At 43.7% G+C, this 18,159-nt stretch overlaps 2 protein-coding genes across 2 annotated transcripts; both read right to left on the bottom strand.

Moving 5' to 3' along the window:
* Positions 1-43: 43 nt before the first annotated feature.
* LOC147418440 (uncharacterized) lies at positions 44-1,441 on the bottom strand. The gene has a single exon (XM_086507109.1). It carries the CDS (start codon positions 1,439-1,441, stop codon positions 44-46), a length of 1,398 nt encoding a protein of 465 aa, XP_086363235.1.
* Positions 1,442-1,448: 7 nt separating this feature from the next.
* On the bottom strand, positions 1,449-4,058 carry LOC147418439 (uncharacterized). The gene is made up of 5 exons (XM_086507108.1): positions 3,923-4,058; positions 3,529-3,808; positions 2,583-3,356; positions 1,879-2,486; positions 1,449-1,756 (listed from the first exon to the last, which is right to left on the bottom strand). The coding sequence occupies exons 1-5, from the start codon at positions 4,056-4,058 to the stop codon at positions 1,449-1,451; spliced, it is 2,106 nt and encodes a 701-aa protein (XP_086363234.1).
* Positions 4,059-18,159: the final 14,101 nt, after the last annotated feature.

Genomic DNA, 18,159 nt, shown 5'->3' with positions numbered 1-18,159 from the left:
TAATGACAAAGAATAATGCATGGATGAAAGATAGTATGATACCTTAAACATTTTTGACCTCTAGCACTTCTTTGTAGACAATGTTTGGGCTGCAAGCCATTGGATTTGCATTTGAATTTGCTATCGATGTTTGACTACCATCTATCAAAATCTTTATGGCAGTAGAAGAACGCACACGAGACATTGCTACATAGAGCTGGTCATGAGTAAAAACAGGTGTAGCAAGGTATAAACCTAAGAATCCAAGTGTTTGACCTTGTGCCTTGTTGATGGTCATTCCAAATGCAAGTCTCACAGGAAATTGTCTGCGCTTCATTTCAAAAGGTAATCCTTGAGAACCCCCTATGATAAAGTCGATCCTTGGTATGAACACATTGTCTCCAACACGAGAACATGTGATTACTTCCGCCTCGATGACCCTTTGATAAAAATGCTTACATATCAATCTTGTCCCATTGCATAAACCACGCCTTGGATCCAGGTTGCGAAGGAGCATGATTGGATCATTCTCTTTCAAGTGCAAGCAGTGTGGTGGGAAGCCACCACCAAGGTCCAATGAGTTTAAAAACTTTATCGGATATAACCCACCATTACAATCTGATGTACAAAGAGAATCTGCACTCAAGTATTTTTTGTCAAGTCCTCTCATTTTACACATAGCCAAGTCATTGATAATGGAAACATCCTTGTTGCGTGGTGCAAGAATACCTCTGTCTCTAAAGAAGCTTGCATGTCTTTTGACATTTTGTAAGTCACCATATATACTGTGAAGTAGGCCTTGAACATTGTTATCTTCGAGTATCATACTACTTGGAAATGCTACAATATCAAGTAAATCCCCATGACATACATTCCCATTGCCAATGTCTAGTACCCATTTTGCAAAGTCTCTCTCAACCAAGTCATTGGAACAATGAAGTACACGCATATTCTCTATTAGCTTTAGAGTCTTCACATGTTTCCATACATAAGATCGGCACAAAGAGGCATCAACAATATCTGCTCGACTTCCTTTGGGTACAACTGGCAAAATTTGTCTAAAATCACCCCCAAGGAGAAACACCTTTCCCCCAAACAATGCATCGCTTTGCATAACATCTCTCAATGTCATGTCCAAGGCCTCAAAAGCATAACGATGGACCATGGGAGCCTCATCCCAGATGATCAATGATGCTAATCTCAAAAGCTCTGCAAGCTGACTATTTACTTTGATGTTGCATGTTGATTCAGAATGCACTTCTATTGGTATCGTAAATCTCAAACGTGCTGTACGTCCATTGCTAAGGAGTAAAGCTGCAATTCCCGAGGATGCACATGCTAAAGAGACATTCTGTTGACCACGTACACGACAAAGTAGTGCATTATAGAGATAAGTCTTCCCAGTCCCACCGGGTCCATCCAAGAAAAAAACTATCCCATTTGATGAGTCAACTGCTTGCATGATTTCATTATAAGCAGCTCTTTGTCCACAATTCAAGTTCCATATGAATGGCTAAAGTCATTTGCTCGTTTGCATTGAACATCCTCTCTTCTGCTATCAAACCACTCCCACATCCAGATAATACAGAACGGTCTACTTCGGGCATCCCAGAGTAGTCACAAAGTCGTTTCCCATATGATTGAAGCAGAGACTCTAAGTTACATAATGCTTGATTCTTAGCTATCTCATGACATACACCCTCATCACTTGTACATTCATGCAAATCATAGACATAATCCTCAGAAAGCTCCAAGGAGAATCGGTGCCACAATGTACCTGGACATGAGCCAAACAAAATACCAAGATCACAACAAATAGTTGTCGTAATTGCAAGCCGGTACTTGTACATGATGCCTCTTGCAAACACATAAACCATTCATCATCATTTTGTAGCAAACCTCTGGCACTGCAAGCTTCCTTGAAAGTGGCATATGTTTGTCCATTGAAAGTGCGAAGCTCCTCAAATGATTTACAACCCTTGCATATTGTAAGTAGCATACGCAAATAATAAAGATCGCCAGCATTGGGAACAACATTGTACATTCTCCCGATGGTATCACCTCTTTGCCTATGTGACCACACTTTATTAGTGGGGTTCCAAACCCATTCGGAGGGAAAATCTATATATAATAAATCATTTGCTTTTGGATATTGTTGATTCGCTACAAACCACTCTGTAAGTGTTGTCTTCCTATTATCAGCATTATTCACCAAATTGGATATGTCAGTAGAGTCTCCAAAAGCAACCATATTCTGTTGCGGGAGATGCACTTGCAAACGCAATATAACAGGCTTTTCCTCATGCAATGAGAATCCAAAAATTCTCCAAATTGCCTCCGATGCGGATACATAGCGTGCATCTAAATAACTCTTGATTTCATCAAGAACACCTTCTCCATCTTGGAGCACAACTGTGGCCCTATCATGTCCTTTGTACACATACTTATAGAGATACTTCACCGCTGATATGGTTGAGCATATCTCTACATTGATGTGAGCTTTATATCTTAGAGACAACAATGGATTATAGGGAACAATCCATCTGTTATCAAGTCTCTCTTGCTTTTGAACCACATATTGACCATCATCTCACCGCATATACCTTGGATATCTGTCACCATCAACAGAAGTAGATTCACAAAACTCACGTGGGTATTTGAATCTACATCTTCGATCCACCATGCATGGAGCATTTGGATCCAATGTGCCACATCGACCATGAACAGTGCAATGACTCACAACATCATACAAATCAGGAAATAAATTTTTATCTGGAACCTCAGCACAAACCATTCTATCGTAATGCCACATCTCTGTCGGCTTATATTCGGATGCAAGAATCAATAAGATATGAGCATGGGGAAGACCTCTCTTTTGAAATTCTATCACACAAACATGTCCAACAACCTTTCCAAAGATAGCCCTTTTAAGAATCAAGTCCATCAAATCTTTGAATTTATGATAAAAGACACGTGTAGTCAAGTTAGGACGATCAGAAGCAGTCTGTCCTGGCAATAACGCATCTTGTATTTCCTTCCACTTTGGGTTGCATGTGAAAGTTATGAATAGATCAGGCTTTCCTCTCTTACGTACAATTGCCATGGAATCTTGATAGAGTTGCTGCATGTACCGAGGTCCCCCCACAAAAGATGAAGGCAATACAATTCTTCTTCCAACATTAACACCCATGACCCCATGCGCATTGTCACTGGAAGCAACCATGTCTGCAAGGCCTTGATACACTTCTGCACGAATTGATCTCTGATTGTTTCTAAACCATAATAACCTTGACTCCTCCATAGTACTGTAGGCATCAACAATGTACTGCTGCAACAATCGTCCTCCACGTAAAAGGCATTTTGTGGTCACTCCTAATCTTCAACCTAAAAGTGTAGTATTGTTTTTGTGTAACAAATTGCTGCTCATTGGGAGTTTGCGGTATATATGGATGCCACCCATCCTCTCCATTAGGAAATAATAGAACATATAGTACTGGCATATATGATCGATGTAGGTTGGAGATCCTTTTAAGCCCCCCATCACAATACTGCAATACAATATCACGATGGCCGATGGTGCTCTCATCTCCTTGCCAAGGCATAATTGCTGCAACCTCAGATCCACGTGGGGCTAAATATTGCCAACCATTTGTACGCTTTTCAGTAATTACCATCTTCATGTTTGGGATTTCTTCATTCCCCATTGTTGTAGCAGCAAACCGAAAGGCATTTGCATATGGGTTAATACGATGCATCATAGCCTGCAAACTATGCAAGGAATCTCTATCTAAATCTGGCACATGATGCAATCTATTGTTGAGCTCATTCTCTGTGTCAAAAAAGTACAATTGTGCAAAGTGAGGGATCTGATCCACTCTTTCGCAAGGTGTCATGGGCCCAATATTATGGTAGATGGCACCGTGAACTTTAAATGTGCACACACCTCTCCCTCGCGTAAGTTTCTCATCAACATGAGCACCCAAAGAAGGAAAAGCCAATACATTATTATATGCTCTGATGTGTTTTAGAAATTTTTTGCTCTTGGTAGTAGCACCTTGCATCAATTCTTTGAGCTCCATTGGCGGATCACTCAAAGGAAGTAATTTGACTTTTCCTGATAAGCAACAATACTTACCTATAAATGTGCGTATAGACCTACCTTCAACCTTCCAAGCACATGCACCACAAAATTTAAGCCACCCAGGTTGTGGACCAAGCATTTTCCATGGTAGAGGGCAAGCATAGAGTCATACTTCAAGATTGTTGCATTTGGATAAATGCAACAAATAGATAGACAGTGATGCTCAATTTTAGAGAATCCTCCTTCTTCAAAAACAATGCAAGGATGTTGTTGTCCCTCCCAATTGTTGGCAACTCCAATAACGGAAGGTACTTCTAAAAGGTCTAGTGCTTTGAGAATTTGTAGTACAATTTTCAACATGCATAGCCATTGCATCCATTTGTTAACCACCATGCCTTAGATGCATGATATTCACACAATCTCCTAAAATACCCAATGGGATCCGCTGCAAAGATTGTTGGGCCCTAGCCCGTGCTATTTCTCGCCTAGCTTTTCGAGAAATGTTGCACAATCTAGCTCGATGTGTGTGTCTTGGGGACAAAATCCGTGGTCCGGACACCATCTGTGGTAAATGTAAAGTTTTAAAAAGTAATCACTTAAGGTGACCGGTTTAACACCAACCAAAAGGTTGTCAATAAATTTGTGTCTTTTAAATAGGAGATATGGCACGAATTACATTTCATTCCATATCTTCTTTCCTCCCCATCTTGCTACCTGGTCCCTTTGTCTTTCTACCCCTCCCTATATCTTTTTATGTTTTCCCTCTCTCTCTCTCTCTCTCTCTCTCCTCTTCTCTCTCTCTCTCACATGAACACATGCATGAAAAGTTGTGTGTGTGTGTGTGGGGGGGGGGGGGGGGGGGGTGAGAGAGAGAGAGAGAGAGAGAGAGAGAGAGAGAGAGAGAGTTACTACAATGATAAATTGAAGTTTTGCTACATCACACACACCTGTTTTCACAGGGCATGTGTTCATGTGAGAGAGAGAGAGAGAGAGAGAGAGAGAGAGAGAGAGAGAGAGTTACTACAATGATAATTTGAAGTTTTGCTACATCGTTAGTTCAAAAAACATTACATTTTAGGATAGGATAGTTCAAAAAACATTACATTTTAGGATAGGATGCAACAACACCCCCCTGTGCGTTAGGCATGACAACACGACTAAGTCTCCTATCGATGGCATTCAAGCGATTAATTGCAATTTTTAAGTTCTTCATCTCAGACCCTAAATCTGCTACATGCACTTTTAGAGCTTCGACTTGCTCCTTGTATTCTTTAAAGGTCCTAATCTCAAACCCCAAACCTATTACATGTGCTTTCAAGGCTTCAACTTGGTCCTTGTGTTCTTTGAAGCACAAAGACAATTGTTGCACAACCTCATTCTGGAAATTTTCCATGAATGTATAGAGTTCATGTTGATTGATTTCTAAACGTGCAGTTTCATCCTTGATACCCTGTAATGCCAAAATCACCTCCTCTCGAAAGGTGATGTGGTCTTCTTCACCTTGAACTTGTTTGCAAACCTTTTGTAAGAAGTTTCTGCACTCTTGTTGGATAGCTTCGTTGCGTTCACAAAGTCTATGAATGATTTGTAAACGCTTTGAAGGACCCTCGCAATTCAATTTCCCCCCGGATCTGGCCAACTGCTTTGCGGCTCGCACGCTATTGCGCCCTGGAGGTGTAGGCATGATGACTTCATTTACATCATGATCTCCTTGAGAAACGTTCCCAGATTCAAAACAAGGGCTATCCATCATTGAAAGAGAATATATGCATCAATTAATTGCAAGTGATCGTGAAAATGTATGTTGGTAACAACATGTATGGTTAAGTAGAAACAAATTATGATGTATTGGAACAACCTAGCTATAATGAAGTGGAACAACCTAGGTCTAAAAAGAGAGAGACACTTGTCACTGCTTAGTCATGGAGATGCATATATATACAGAGGAAGATAGATAGATAGATAGCTCGGCCGCGCTCTCTTGTAGCAACGCGGACAGTCGTGGGGAAGCCCGTCATGTGACAAATTCATTAGATTCATATAACATGGATATATATAGAGAGGGAGATAGAAAGATAGATGGAGGGGGGGGGGGGGGGGGGAGAGAGAAACATGTATAAGTGAATTATGATAAAGTGGGAAAATCTGGGTATAAAAAGAGAAAGAGATTTGTCATTGTCTAGAGAGAGGGAGGGACAAACTTGTCATTGCAAGACATTAGATGTAGTATTTCTCATGGGTAGAGAAAATGAAGTAGAAATTATATAAGCTTACTCTTCCTGATTGTTTATTAATTTTTTGAGGGTTTATTTTCAAAAACTTAACAGATTAGAGTACACTAAACTTAACAGGTCACAATACACTAAACTTAGGTGTCTGGCCATCGTAGAGATTCACCTACTTCTCTCCTAAAACCTTAAGCTAAACTTAGTCGGGCCTAGAGTTATTCATGGAATATGTTTCAAAGTATTACTTGACAAGAAAAATGCAAACAAAGCGGGCGGACTCTAGGCCAAATCCATCATCTACTTTCACGACTTGCTAACTAATTTTTGGTGTCATGGCATTGTGCAAAACGTTATGACTAAACAAAGCAAGATCTTGGGTCTCGTTTGAAGAAAATTAATATGGGATAGGTTCAAGCCATGACACCATATATACAAAGTGTTTAGTCATGAATACCATCTATACAAAGTGTTGAGCCTATCCCATATGTATATATAGTCATTATTACCTTGTCGATGTCTCAAAATGCATTCCACCATGACCATTGACATCTTCGAGTTCTACTCGAAATGAGCACTAAGCATTTTTTTGCGATCGTATCATCACAATATAACAACTTGGACAGTGAACAATAGTGTTTGGGAAAAATGTGTCTCAACTATTTCAAAAATGCCGATTGAGGGCAAGAGGAAAAGGATACGAAAAATAGTGTAAAAACCCAAAAAATAACCCTAATTTTTGAAAATTTCCTCTTGGCAAACCGAAGGAAAGGAATAAGCCCCAACATCCCACTGCTTAGAGTAGCTCCAAGGTGCTATCTATTTTTTTGAGCTAACTTACATACATAGAGTAAGTATAGAAAGATTCATGCTGCAGGCATCTTGGCGCCAACCCTTGCCTCGTCAAGACACGTGGACGATTTTCGTGATGGCCCAGTTTAGTGCCCCCCATTTTTCTGGCAGCATAAGTATAGAAAGATTCATGCTGCAGGCATCTTTGCGCCAACCCTTGCCTCATCAAGACACGTGGACGATTTTCGTGTTGGCCCAGTTTAGCGCCCCCCATTTTTTCGACGGCACGCCTCGTTTTTCGTGCTGACCAGGTTTAGTGTGCCTCAAGATCCTGCCCCCAACCCCGACCGTCGATCCCATTACCCGGCTCCGCATTAAATATAGGTGTTACTTAGTCCCAAGGACGAGAGAGAGAGAGAGAGAGAGAGAGAGAGAGAGAGAGAGAGAGAGAGAGAGTTTCGTGCTGGCCCAGTTTAGCACCCCCCATTTTTTCGGCGATGCGCCTCGTTTTTCGTGCTGACCAGGTTTAGTGTGCCTCGAGATCCTGCCCCCAACCCCGACCGTCGATCCCATTACCCGGCTCCGCATTAAATATAGGTGTTACTTAGTCCTAAGGACTTGAGAGAGAGAGAGAGAGAGAGAGAGAGAGAGAGAGAGAGAGAGAGAGAGAGAGAGAGAGAGAGAGAGAGAGAGAGTTAAAACAACACGGTTGCCCATATGCAAACCCATGGCAACAAATTGCACTGCTCGATTGCTTTGCTAAGGACTGTGTAGGAGCTTGACAGTACGCTTGGAGACCAGGGGATGTGACTGTGTGGTATGCTGAGGAGTGAACGCCTTCAATAGTGCAACGTGGGATTGTGAGATGGCGTCATGCATGGGATTGTGTGATCTTTTGAGGAGAGGGCTCGCTAGTGGAATGGTGGACCTACGGGCAATGCTGTACCTTTTGTGCAGAAGTAACCTTTATTCTTCCACCTGCGAGAGAGAGAGAGGGGGGGGGGGGGGGAGTGAATGCCTTCAATAGTGCACCTTGGGATTGCTGAGATGGCGTCATCCATGGGATTGTGTGATCTTTTGAGGAGAGGGTGTGGTATGCTGAGGAGTGAACGCCTTCAATAGTGCTCCGTGGGATTGTGAGCAGTCTAGTGGTTGAAGGAGAGCAAGGAGTAGGACACTGCTTTATATGAGCTTCCATATTATATATTATCTATATAATATAATTAATCTTGCCTCTTCACCCCTCGATGAACCCAGTATTGGCTTGGCAAAAGGCTTTCTCTCTCTCCTCTACTCTCGCAAGAACGCACATGTGGGTGCCGCCCATAATTACATTTAGGGAAAATTACCAAAATATCCCTTTGATTTGTAGGAATTCCCACTATACCCTTCAAATTTCATTTTTTTTCCCAAAATACCCTTGTTTTTATTTTGGTTGGATTGTTAAAGACTTTATTCTTGAGATTCTAAAATAATGAGTGCTAAACATAATGAAGCAATTCATTATTTTTCGTTTTCGTTTCTGAGTGCGCTAGTGCTAAAAATAATGAAGCAATTCATTATTTTTCGTTTTCGTTACTGAGTGCACTAAAAATAATGAAGCAATTCATGGGCGCATGCTACAGCTGGGGTGGCAGCGGCGTTGGCCGCATGGGTTTAGTGGAGCGCCCTCCTCCATGCAAGGGCATCTCGCTGCAGGCCTGCCGGAGCCCAACACTCGCTGCACCTCCCTACTCTACCGAGCCGCGCACGCGCACACCACTGACGAAGCAGCTGCCCACACACAGCCACGGCCAGTTGCCTTGGTTGATACCTCCCCCTACGTGCTGCCATGCAACCAGAAATATTGCTGCTGCAGATGGAGCCGACATCCGTCACTGCAGTTATAGCAGCCAGAAGATGCCGCCTCACTGTCGGAGAGAAGTGCCCCTACGTTGAAGTGCCCCTACTGGCTCGTGCTGAAAAGCGCATTCGTCTTGTTGGTTTGCGCGTTTACCATCTCCGTCATCCGCCAAGGCTCCAAAGTAGAAGTGGAACTGTAGAGGCCAGTAGAGTGTTTTGCTTGGAATTGGCGCGCAGACAGCATCCTCATGAGTCATTTCAATTTGCGTCCTCCCTCTTTCCTCACAGCTTCGAAAGTGGACGGGCAACCAGGCCTAGAAAAGGACCTCACTGAAGCAAAAGGCAACATCCAAAACCAGCGCCATAGCCCTAAAGTTAAAAAACGAAAGGCTAGGGCTAGAAAGCAGTGGCAAGCGACAGCTTCCCACCACACAGTGAAAGGCTTGCAGGGGCCTGCCTTTTTTCTTTCCCCTGCTGGCCGAAGGGAGAGGAGAGAGAGAGAAAGGTTGAGAAAGGCTTATAAGCGGCTCCTACTTCCCTCCCGACAGAGTATCTTTACATTATGAGTGTGTGTGTGTGTGTGTGTGAGAGAGAGAGAGAGAGAGAGAGAGAGAGAACCTGGGCAGCTGGTCGTTGTAGGTCAGGTGGCTGTGCCAATGGAGAGAAGCGAGCCGCCTACAGCCAATGGAGAGAACTGCCTAGCAACAGAAGCCAATGGAGAGAACCGCCTAGCAACAGAAAGAACATTAGTTGGCTACTGCATACTGTGGCGGGAGAGAGCCAAATCTATCTATACTCTATAATCTAGCTCACCTTGCACAATGTCGTAGGTTAGCAGCAACAAAAGTTTTCGCTCATCAATGCTTTTATAGCACGTCGGCCAGGTGAATTGAAGGGTCTCTCTCTTCTTGTTTTCTTGCAAGGTTGGCTGAAGTGCTCGCCTAACGTTTTCTTGCAATTTAACTCCTCATATTGCCCGCCTGTACTTTTTGAGCCGGAATGTGCTTTTGAAGACATGTAGTAGCTTGAATATTAGTCTCATTCATATAGAGTATAGATAAGTTATAACTTCAGTAATGACTTAAGACTTTGAGTCTTGCATAATGTATGGCAGACAAGGAACCGCCGTGTGTTTGAAGGAGGTATTGAGGTGGCAAGCTTCGCCAAAATTATACAAGAAAGAAAAGTGCTAATTTGGACGCTCAGGCACAAGCAACACTCGGAGGATTGGTCTAGGACTACTTGTGCCTTGATGTCAGCAGAGGGTATGCCTAGGATGGGGAAAAATCTTGGCTATCGGTAATTAAAAGATCTCAGAAGAACATGATAATGGACCTTTTGTATCAAGGATAAGGGGGCGAGTTGGCTGGGATGTAATTATGGTCCCTGGATGATGTCATGGCTCAACACGAGCATGACAAGACATTGTAATTTTTTGGGTTGATTAATATAATTCACTCACAATTGTGAGTTTTGGAAAAAAAAAAGACTGAGTCTTCAACTGTCTACCTTTTGGTCATTGGATGGGCGCTCGTTTAGATTATATAAATGTGAAATGAAAAGTTTGACAAGCAAACCCACGCAAGACCTCTACAACAGAAGACGATGAAATCAAACTTACCCTTGCTTAGCGAGGCCTAGCTATGGCTTAGCCTGCCTTCCCCTCCGTACCTGCCTGTGAGGGCAGGATGTTCCCCTCTTCATTACCCTAGCGCCCCCCCTTTCCCATCACATGCGTTGTCCTCCTCCAATGCATGGGACGCGGTGAACGCTCTTCCTCATCGTACATCACTTCTACTCCCCAATGTCTCATCTGCCCACCTGGCGCCCATCGGCCCTCCCCAAGACCTGTCAAGCGCTGATCCTTTGATTGCAAAGGTGCTCCCCCCAGAGTTAGAAGAGAAACTTGTCCAGGCCCTTTGTGCTTGTCACCAGCTCCTGCAGGAAAAAACTTTCCACGATGGCACCGTCCCTCCCCGCCAACCAACAGGAGGACATCAAGAAGCTGTTGGAACTCCTCCCGGAAGAGGTGTACATCAGTCCCCCCTGGAGTTTCAATGGGACCAGGCTCATGAAATCCTCAGACTAGCAATGGACAAGCTGTTGAAGGTAAGCCCTCGATTCTTTTACCGTCTGCTCAAGTCAGAAAAGTCAAAAGGGAATTGGAAAGCAAGGCTCTGGTAGGGCTTTTGGCAGGCCCCCGTCCCCCTGTCAACATTCACAAGGCCTGGGTGAAGCACCAAAGGACGTCTAGGGGTCTGGAAGTCGAATCCATCCAGTGTCTCCCCAAGAACCACTTTCTATTTGTCTTTTGGGGGTCGGAAGTGGCGTTCAAGCCTTGAGCTACGATCAGTGGGTAATAAGAAATTCCCCGCTTTGTCTGTTTCGATGGAATAAAGAGTTCAACCCTGAGGTCTCTCCATCCAGGAACTACCATGTCTGGGTGGAGTTTACTAATCTCCCTCTGCATCTATACTGCCATCTGGGCCCGATTGAAGGTCAGCTTGGTAAAGTCTTGGGAGGCCGGCCAAGACAAGACTTTTATAACCCAGCCTGGCACCCTCAGGTTCTAGTGGAGATGGACAGCTCCCAGCCATACTAGCTTCCTCCCTCAATCGAAATTAGAATTGATGATGGTGAAGTCATTGACCAGCCCATTGAATACAAGTATCTGCCAGACACTTGTTTCTTGTGTGGCAAACGAGCCCACTTTGTGAGAGCGTGCCCTCTCAAAGCTCCCCCGGCCCCCCTTGCACCCCCGGGGGATTCACCATGGAAAACTTACCGCACCACGTAAGTGCAAGGGAGGGTTTTTTTTAAACAAGTTACATAAGCGTATAAGTTAGGGGCAGGCCCCGATAGTTTATCTCCCAAACTTAAAAATAAGGGAGGGGGTATCATATTTATTGGTTGGGGGGAGGGAAAGTGAGAAAAGGAAAAAATGAGAGGTTGTTTTTGTGTTTAAAAATCATGGCTTCCCAAAAGAGTTTGCCCTTGAACTTTTGAGTCAATAGCTACAAAGATCCATGCAAGAATTAACACTTCTTTGTATCAATTGCTTGTTTTGTGATTACAGTTCATTTGTTGAGGGATAGATGCAAATTTACACAAAGAACCTAGCACAACTATATGACAATGTTTTCTGAGTAATTTAGATCGGACAAAATTGGATGAGTAGCTAGAGTGCAAGCTGAACGAGTACATAATTTGAAAGTCAAACTAAGACACATTGAGGGTACATCTAGTTATCAACATAAGTGGTTCCTTAGTACGTTGCCAGTCACTATGCTACACGCTCTTTGACTATTTTTACTCAGTTAGATCATGTGAGAACTAAATTCTATATGTAAGATAGGGGTATGATAATTTTCTGCATTCATTGTCGTATAAGCGTAGAAAGGGGGGTCATATTCCCTAATATGAGTCGTATATAGGGGTTTTATCAAAGTTGTCTGCTCGCACGTGGCGTCCCATTTTATATATAGAGTGAATCCCTCGGGCCCTGCACCTAACCCTCAAGCACAGTTTGACCCTCCAGTCAGAAGCTCTGAATCTGCTCACCCGGCCAACCCCCCGAACAAGGGGAGGCCTCGTACAAACCAGTCTACTAATAAACCTAATTCAGCCAAGAGACAAGATCTCAAAAGCAAACCCCCCAATCGTTTTGCTATCCTGGCCAAACTGCATGAGTTCATAGACTTTGATTCAGACGATTTTGGGGAATTCATTCCCCCCACTCAAGCTCAACAACCTCCTGTAGATACAAGTCTGGAAGATGAAGTTAATGCACTTGACAACCAATCTCTTCTTGATCTCAATAAAGAGAATGTTCCTGTTGATGAAATGGCCCTGGTTCCTATCCCAAATGGTCCCTCCCCCATGGAGGTTTTGAAGGACAACAAAAGAAACCATGTCAGCGTGGCTCAGACTCCACCTAGGCAAGCGAGCAACAACAAAAATAAGAGAGTTACTAAAGGAAAGTCCTCTTGTGGAATGTCAAGGGCCTCTCAGACCCAAACAAAGTGAAGAGGATTGCCTCCTAGGTTCAGAATAATCCTTCAGAGTTTCTAGTCCTCCAAGAAGTCAAGAGCTCTGGTCAAAACTTGACCTCTATGTTGGATGCCATATCTAACAAACACTCATGGATCCATGATTCTCACTCTCACGGATCGGGTGGATGTGTCCTAGGTATCCCCGAAGAGTTTCGGTCCTCCAAAATTGCTCCTCTCTCAGGACACAACTGGTGCTCAGCTTTCATCCCTCACCCAGTTAATGCCATACTAGTTGGGGTCTACGTTGGAGGTTCGATGGCTGACTATACCAAAAATTGGGAATCTCTTGTTGTCCTTCAAGATCCCCTGATTTTAATCGGGGATTTTAACATGGTTGAATCCCTGGATGATAGATTTCTGGCCAAAGGCATTACAGTCAGGTGGGCTGAGTAGAAAGCCTGGAGTCCCTAAAGCAAGGTAATCACTTGTGGGATGCTGGGACGATAGGAGAGTTCACCTAGCAAAACTATGGCAAGGGTAATCTAGCAAGGAAAGCCAAGCTTGACAGGCACTACCTAGATGTCTCTATTGTAAACTCCTTCTCCAGAGTTAAAGCCAAACATAGATACAATACTTGCATCTCAGATCACTATCCTATCATGCTCACCATGGATGATAAAAGTTCTAAACTCAGAAACAACTAGGGTGGTCTCTCTCTCTCTCTCTCTCTCTCTCTCTCTCTCTCTCTCTCTCTCTCTCTCTCTCTCTCTCTCTCTCTCTCTCTCATTCCTATATCCTTGAGCCCATTCCGTTGAGTGCGATCCGCACCATTGCCTCCATTCGTCTTAGCTCCCATTCTCTACGCTGCGAGACAGGACGTTGGGGCACTGGCGAGGAGTGTCATCGACTTTGCACCTTATGCCCTCGTCAAGTGCGAGAGAGTGAGTACCACACACTACTTGAGTGCTCAGCTTTTGACCACATTAGGTCCTCTTTTCCCCATATATTCAGCCATGAGCTCTCCCTACATACCTTCCTCTCCCAACCACGATGTGGACTCTCTATTGCGACGCTCATTTCAGCCATTTTTGAGCATCGAGAGTCACTTATGAACTCCACTCACACCACGTGACATGTTCATTTGGTCCCATAGGTCATATTTGACCTCCCAGGACGATAATAGAACTATCTATCTATCTATCTATCTCTCTCTCTCTCTCTCTCTCTCTCTCTCTCTCTCTCTCACTCACACACACACACACACACACACACACACACACACACAAAAGTAATTATTGAGCAAACAACCAACGTGTATCACATACAGACGTCCCAAAACCGAGATTCAACTTTGGGAGGCACTCTTGAGTCCCAACTGAGCTCGTATAGATTTTCTCCTCCAAAGCTCAAGAGCCAAACTTACTTGTAATTGAGGGTGCAAAGGTGTGTAAGAGTGAGAAGATAGGGATGGGAAATGAGAGCTTTTGGAGCGTGGAGATGATGGTTCATGTGTGAGCTCAAGGCTAGTAAGCATTGCATGGTGCCATTTTAATAGTTCAAACTTTAAAGGAAGCTGAAGGGAGGGAAATGGACAGATATGATATCTTGTGGTGATGGCTGAGCCGCATCAAGGTGTGGCAACATATAGTATCCCCATGGAGCATAATCCAAATATTTAATTTATTTATCTTTATTCTAATTTTTAAACTTTTTTCAAAAGCTCTATAACCTCTACAGAATACCACACACACATGTATTGTTTAGAGAGAAGGGGGGGGGGGGGGGGGGGGGGTCTCAATTCCTTTGTGTCCTTCTATCAAAAGGCATATTTCCTTATCAAATATTTTTACTGAAAAATATCTCCCTTTGGATGCCTTGCCATCCTTCACATTTCCTACTTTATTAAAATTCCGTCTTCACCACCTTCCTTTTGACATGCGAGTGAAAGTGCTAAAGGGTTAATTGCTAGTTGCCTTAAGGCTAAGCTGAGAGTCAAGACACACTTTTCTCGAACACTCGGGCCCAAGGTCTTAAATGAGCCCCGGGAAATGGTAGGACTAAGGGGACATGGCCCTTGCCCTTTCATTGGTATCAGAGCAAGGGAGAGTCTCTAGAAAAGATGGGTGTCATGGACCCTTGCATGTGCATGAACTCTCTCTCGCTCTCCCTTTGGAAGCTTTGATGGTGAGGAAGGAGGAGTGGAGTAACACGGGAAAGGAAGTTTGCGTGGTGGGGTTTCTTCTCGGATGTTGCAACGTGGGCATGACAAGTTGATGACGAGCAGCACAGAAATGCATGTGTGTGGGGCTGAATGTGGGCGTCTCGGCATGCCTAGCAAATTGCATCTCTGCATCAAGCGTAGAAACAACTTCCATAACCCTGAGTGAATCACTTTCTCTCTCTGCACAACACGAAATCGCCATGGCGAGAGCAACGGCTCTTGGTGTTATGGATATGGGATCTATACATTTATTACTCAAGTGCTCATTAGGAGCTATGGTCATTTATGTCGGCGGGCCAATGTGTACTCATATTTTGAGCATTGAAGAATCTATAAATGAAATACATGCACGAGGAAAATGCATGTTATGGATATGGGATCTATACATTTATTACTCAAGGGCTATGGTCATTTATGTCGGCCGGCCAATGTGTACTCATATTTTGAGCATTGAAGAATCTATAAATGAAATACGTGCAAGAGGAAAATGCTCACTCTTGCACGGGGGGAGATTGCACCCAGTGTCTGTGTTATTCTCCTCTCCTCTCTTCTCTCTCTCACCGTGTCGGTGTAGCACTCCACTCTAGGAGGTACATCCGCACGTGCCCTCTCGATCGCTACCGCTCTTTGTCTCTCTTTGTCGTGTGCAATCTTGATTATGGTTATGCGATTCATTAGGTATGCAAATTCACGGTTTGATTGCTTGTAGTATGTCGTTCTCAATATTTTGCAGGGCCACCGCGTTCTCCGTTTGTAGCACTTGGTTCATATTACTAGGTTTTGGGGTGCCCTTTTGGGTTGGTTAAGTGGCCACCCCTTTAAGGGGGGGTCTTTTCCATTCAAGGGAAAGGCATGCAAGGTTCAAAAGGCATGACATGTAATGGAATTGGCCTATCTAACTTGAGAGTAGCGGAAATTAATGAGAGTACTTTTGAGAAATGAATTTGTGAGCATAGCGGGTGAACATAATTGAAGATAGCAACATAATCATAGCAATTAGTTAACTTGGCATGATCAATACTTTTGCAAGAGAGAGAATTTAGAGAACATGACAACAATTGAGGACCGGATTTATGTGGAGCCGGTCCCCCCTCCAATAGGCATTTGTATTATGGTTTCTCCCATTAAGAGAGACTTGTTACAATACAATCTTTGTGTTCCTTGTGACCTAGGTGATGCAATGAAGATGGAAAGCTTCATGCATCACAAGCATAACATAAACTTGAAGAAATCTTTAACTATCCCAAGCCTCAATCCCAAGACCTCAAACACCTTCGAAGGTGGAGAGAGCTAGCATGGAATGAGGGTAGGGAAGAGGAAGAAGAAACATTTCATAGGAGAAAGAATTAGTTCCTCACTTATCATAACTCTTGTTGCTAGCATACATAATAGCATAGTAATGAAGAAGAAGGAGATGGAAAGCTTAAGCATTGAAGCAAGGCTCTTGGTTGGATTTGCACTCCATAGCCAAGAGTGTTGGTGTAGGCTCTCAACCTCTACTTGCTTGGAGAAGGAGAGGGAGCTCTTGCACTTTGCATAGCACACAATGAGAGTGTTTGTGAGTGTGTGTGGGTGAGTATACCCCCTAAGCAACCCCCTAGCTTGCTTGGGTCGACCCCCCCCTTGTAGCTCATGCTTGAAGCTCATTGGACCCTTCCAGGCCTAGCCAATCATAAGCAGGAGGCATTACAAGCAGTAAGGGTAGCCTTGAGACAAGTGTCCCCCTTTCCCCTTTGAGAGAGAGGGCTAGATAAATGCTAAATCAATTAATTAAATCTCCTAAATTATCATTGGACCCCTTGGGTGGCCAACCAATAGGCTTCAGGCACACCATGAGGGCAACATGAGGAGGAACTTGACAAGTGTCCCTTTTGCTTTCTTTGTACCATGCATACCTTGTGTGAGTGTGTGGGTGTTCTCTCTCATCCCCCCTCATGTAGGGATCACCCCCTCCTTGTAGGGATTGAATATTTGACTTTTTGACACCTCAAGCCCCTCATGCATAGGCCCAGTTCCCACCACAAGCTTGGCTCTTAAGCACTTTAAGCTTGGGGTGGGTTCTCACCTCAAGTGCAACCCTAGCATCTCAAGCATGTCAAGCACCTCAAGCATCTCAATCATTAAGCACCTCAAGCATCTCAAGCACCTCAATCATCAAGCACCTCAAGCACCTTAGTCATCAAGCATGACAAGCACCTCGAGCTGGGTCGGGTTCCCGCGCCTCAAGCTCAACCCTAGCTTACCTAAGGTCAAAGGACTTTTATACACATTATTGGAGGTCTTCAATGAAGCTAACCCTAAGGTCTTATGCTCCATTTGTTAGCCTTGCTCTTTGATAGACCATCTCTCATTTTGGCCCCTTTACCATTGGCCCCGTGTTGAGATAGATCTATAAGCACATGTCTATATCTTAACACTTGTTCCCGTTTATTCTCCCACATTAAGTGATCAATTTAATATGAGAAATCATTTGGGTTGGTTAGATATTAGATATTAGATTTTATGACATGACAACACTAGGTGAGGTCGTACAATGGAGGCGGATAACACTCTAACCTTGGAAAGAAAAGTGCAACAAGCAAAAAAGGCCATGTGAAACTGTTTGTTGAAATGCGATAGCAAGCGAAATTAAAGGAAGCAATGGCGGCACTAGGTGATGCAAAAAATTGACAAGCACGTACATAAGCCAGGGACACAAGGTGTCGAAGAAGAGGGCCAGTCTTGAGAATTGGACATCATAAGTCTCAACTTTAGTTGGGCAGTAAGGTTTCAACTCAAGGATTCAAAGTAAGTTTGCCGCGGTATTTGAGTGATACTAGTGGACTATCTGATCAAGCAAGTGGCAACAAGAGCTGGAGCTAGGAGTTTCCATCAAGGCATGGTAACCAAGGCAACTAAGGGCAAAGAAGCTGAGCTTTTGATTCAAATTCATGGAAACCAAGGGCAAGGAACTCTCTTTTGGACTTTCCATAGATGCATTTAGAGTTTAAACATGCTGAACTTTTTAAATTTTGCACAGTTCTAAAA

Source organism: Adiantum capillus-veneris, chromosome 30 (genome assembly GCF_014529385.1).
Source record: "Adiantum capillus-veneris isolate H3 chromosome 30, ASM1452938v2, whole genome shotgun sequence".
NCBI lineage: Eukaryota > Viridiplantae > Streptophyta > Polypodiopsida > Polypodiales > Pteridaceae > Adiantum > Adiantum capillus-veneris.
The sequence above is the reverse complement of the archived record's forward strand: the minus strand, read 5'-3'. Positions and strand labels throughout refer to the sequence as shown.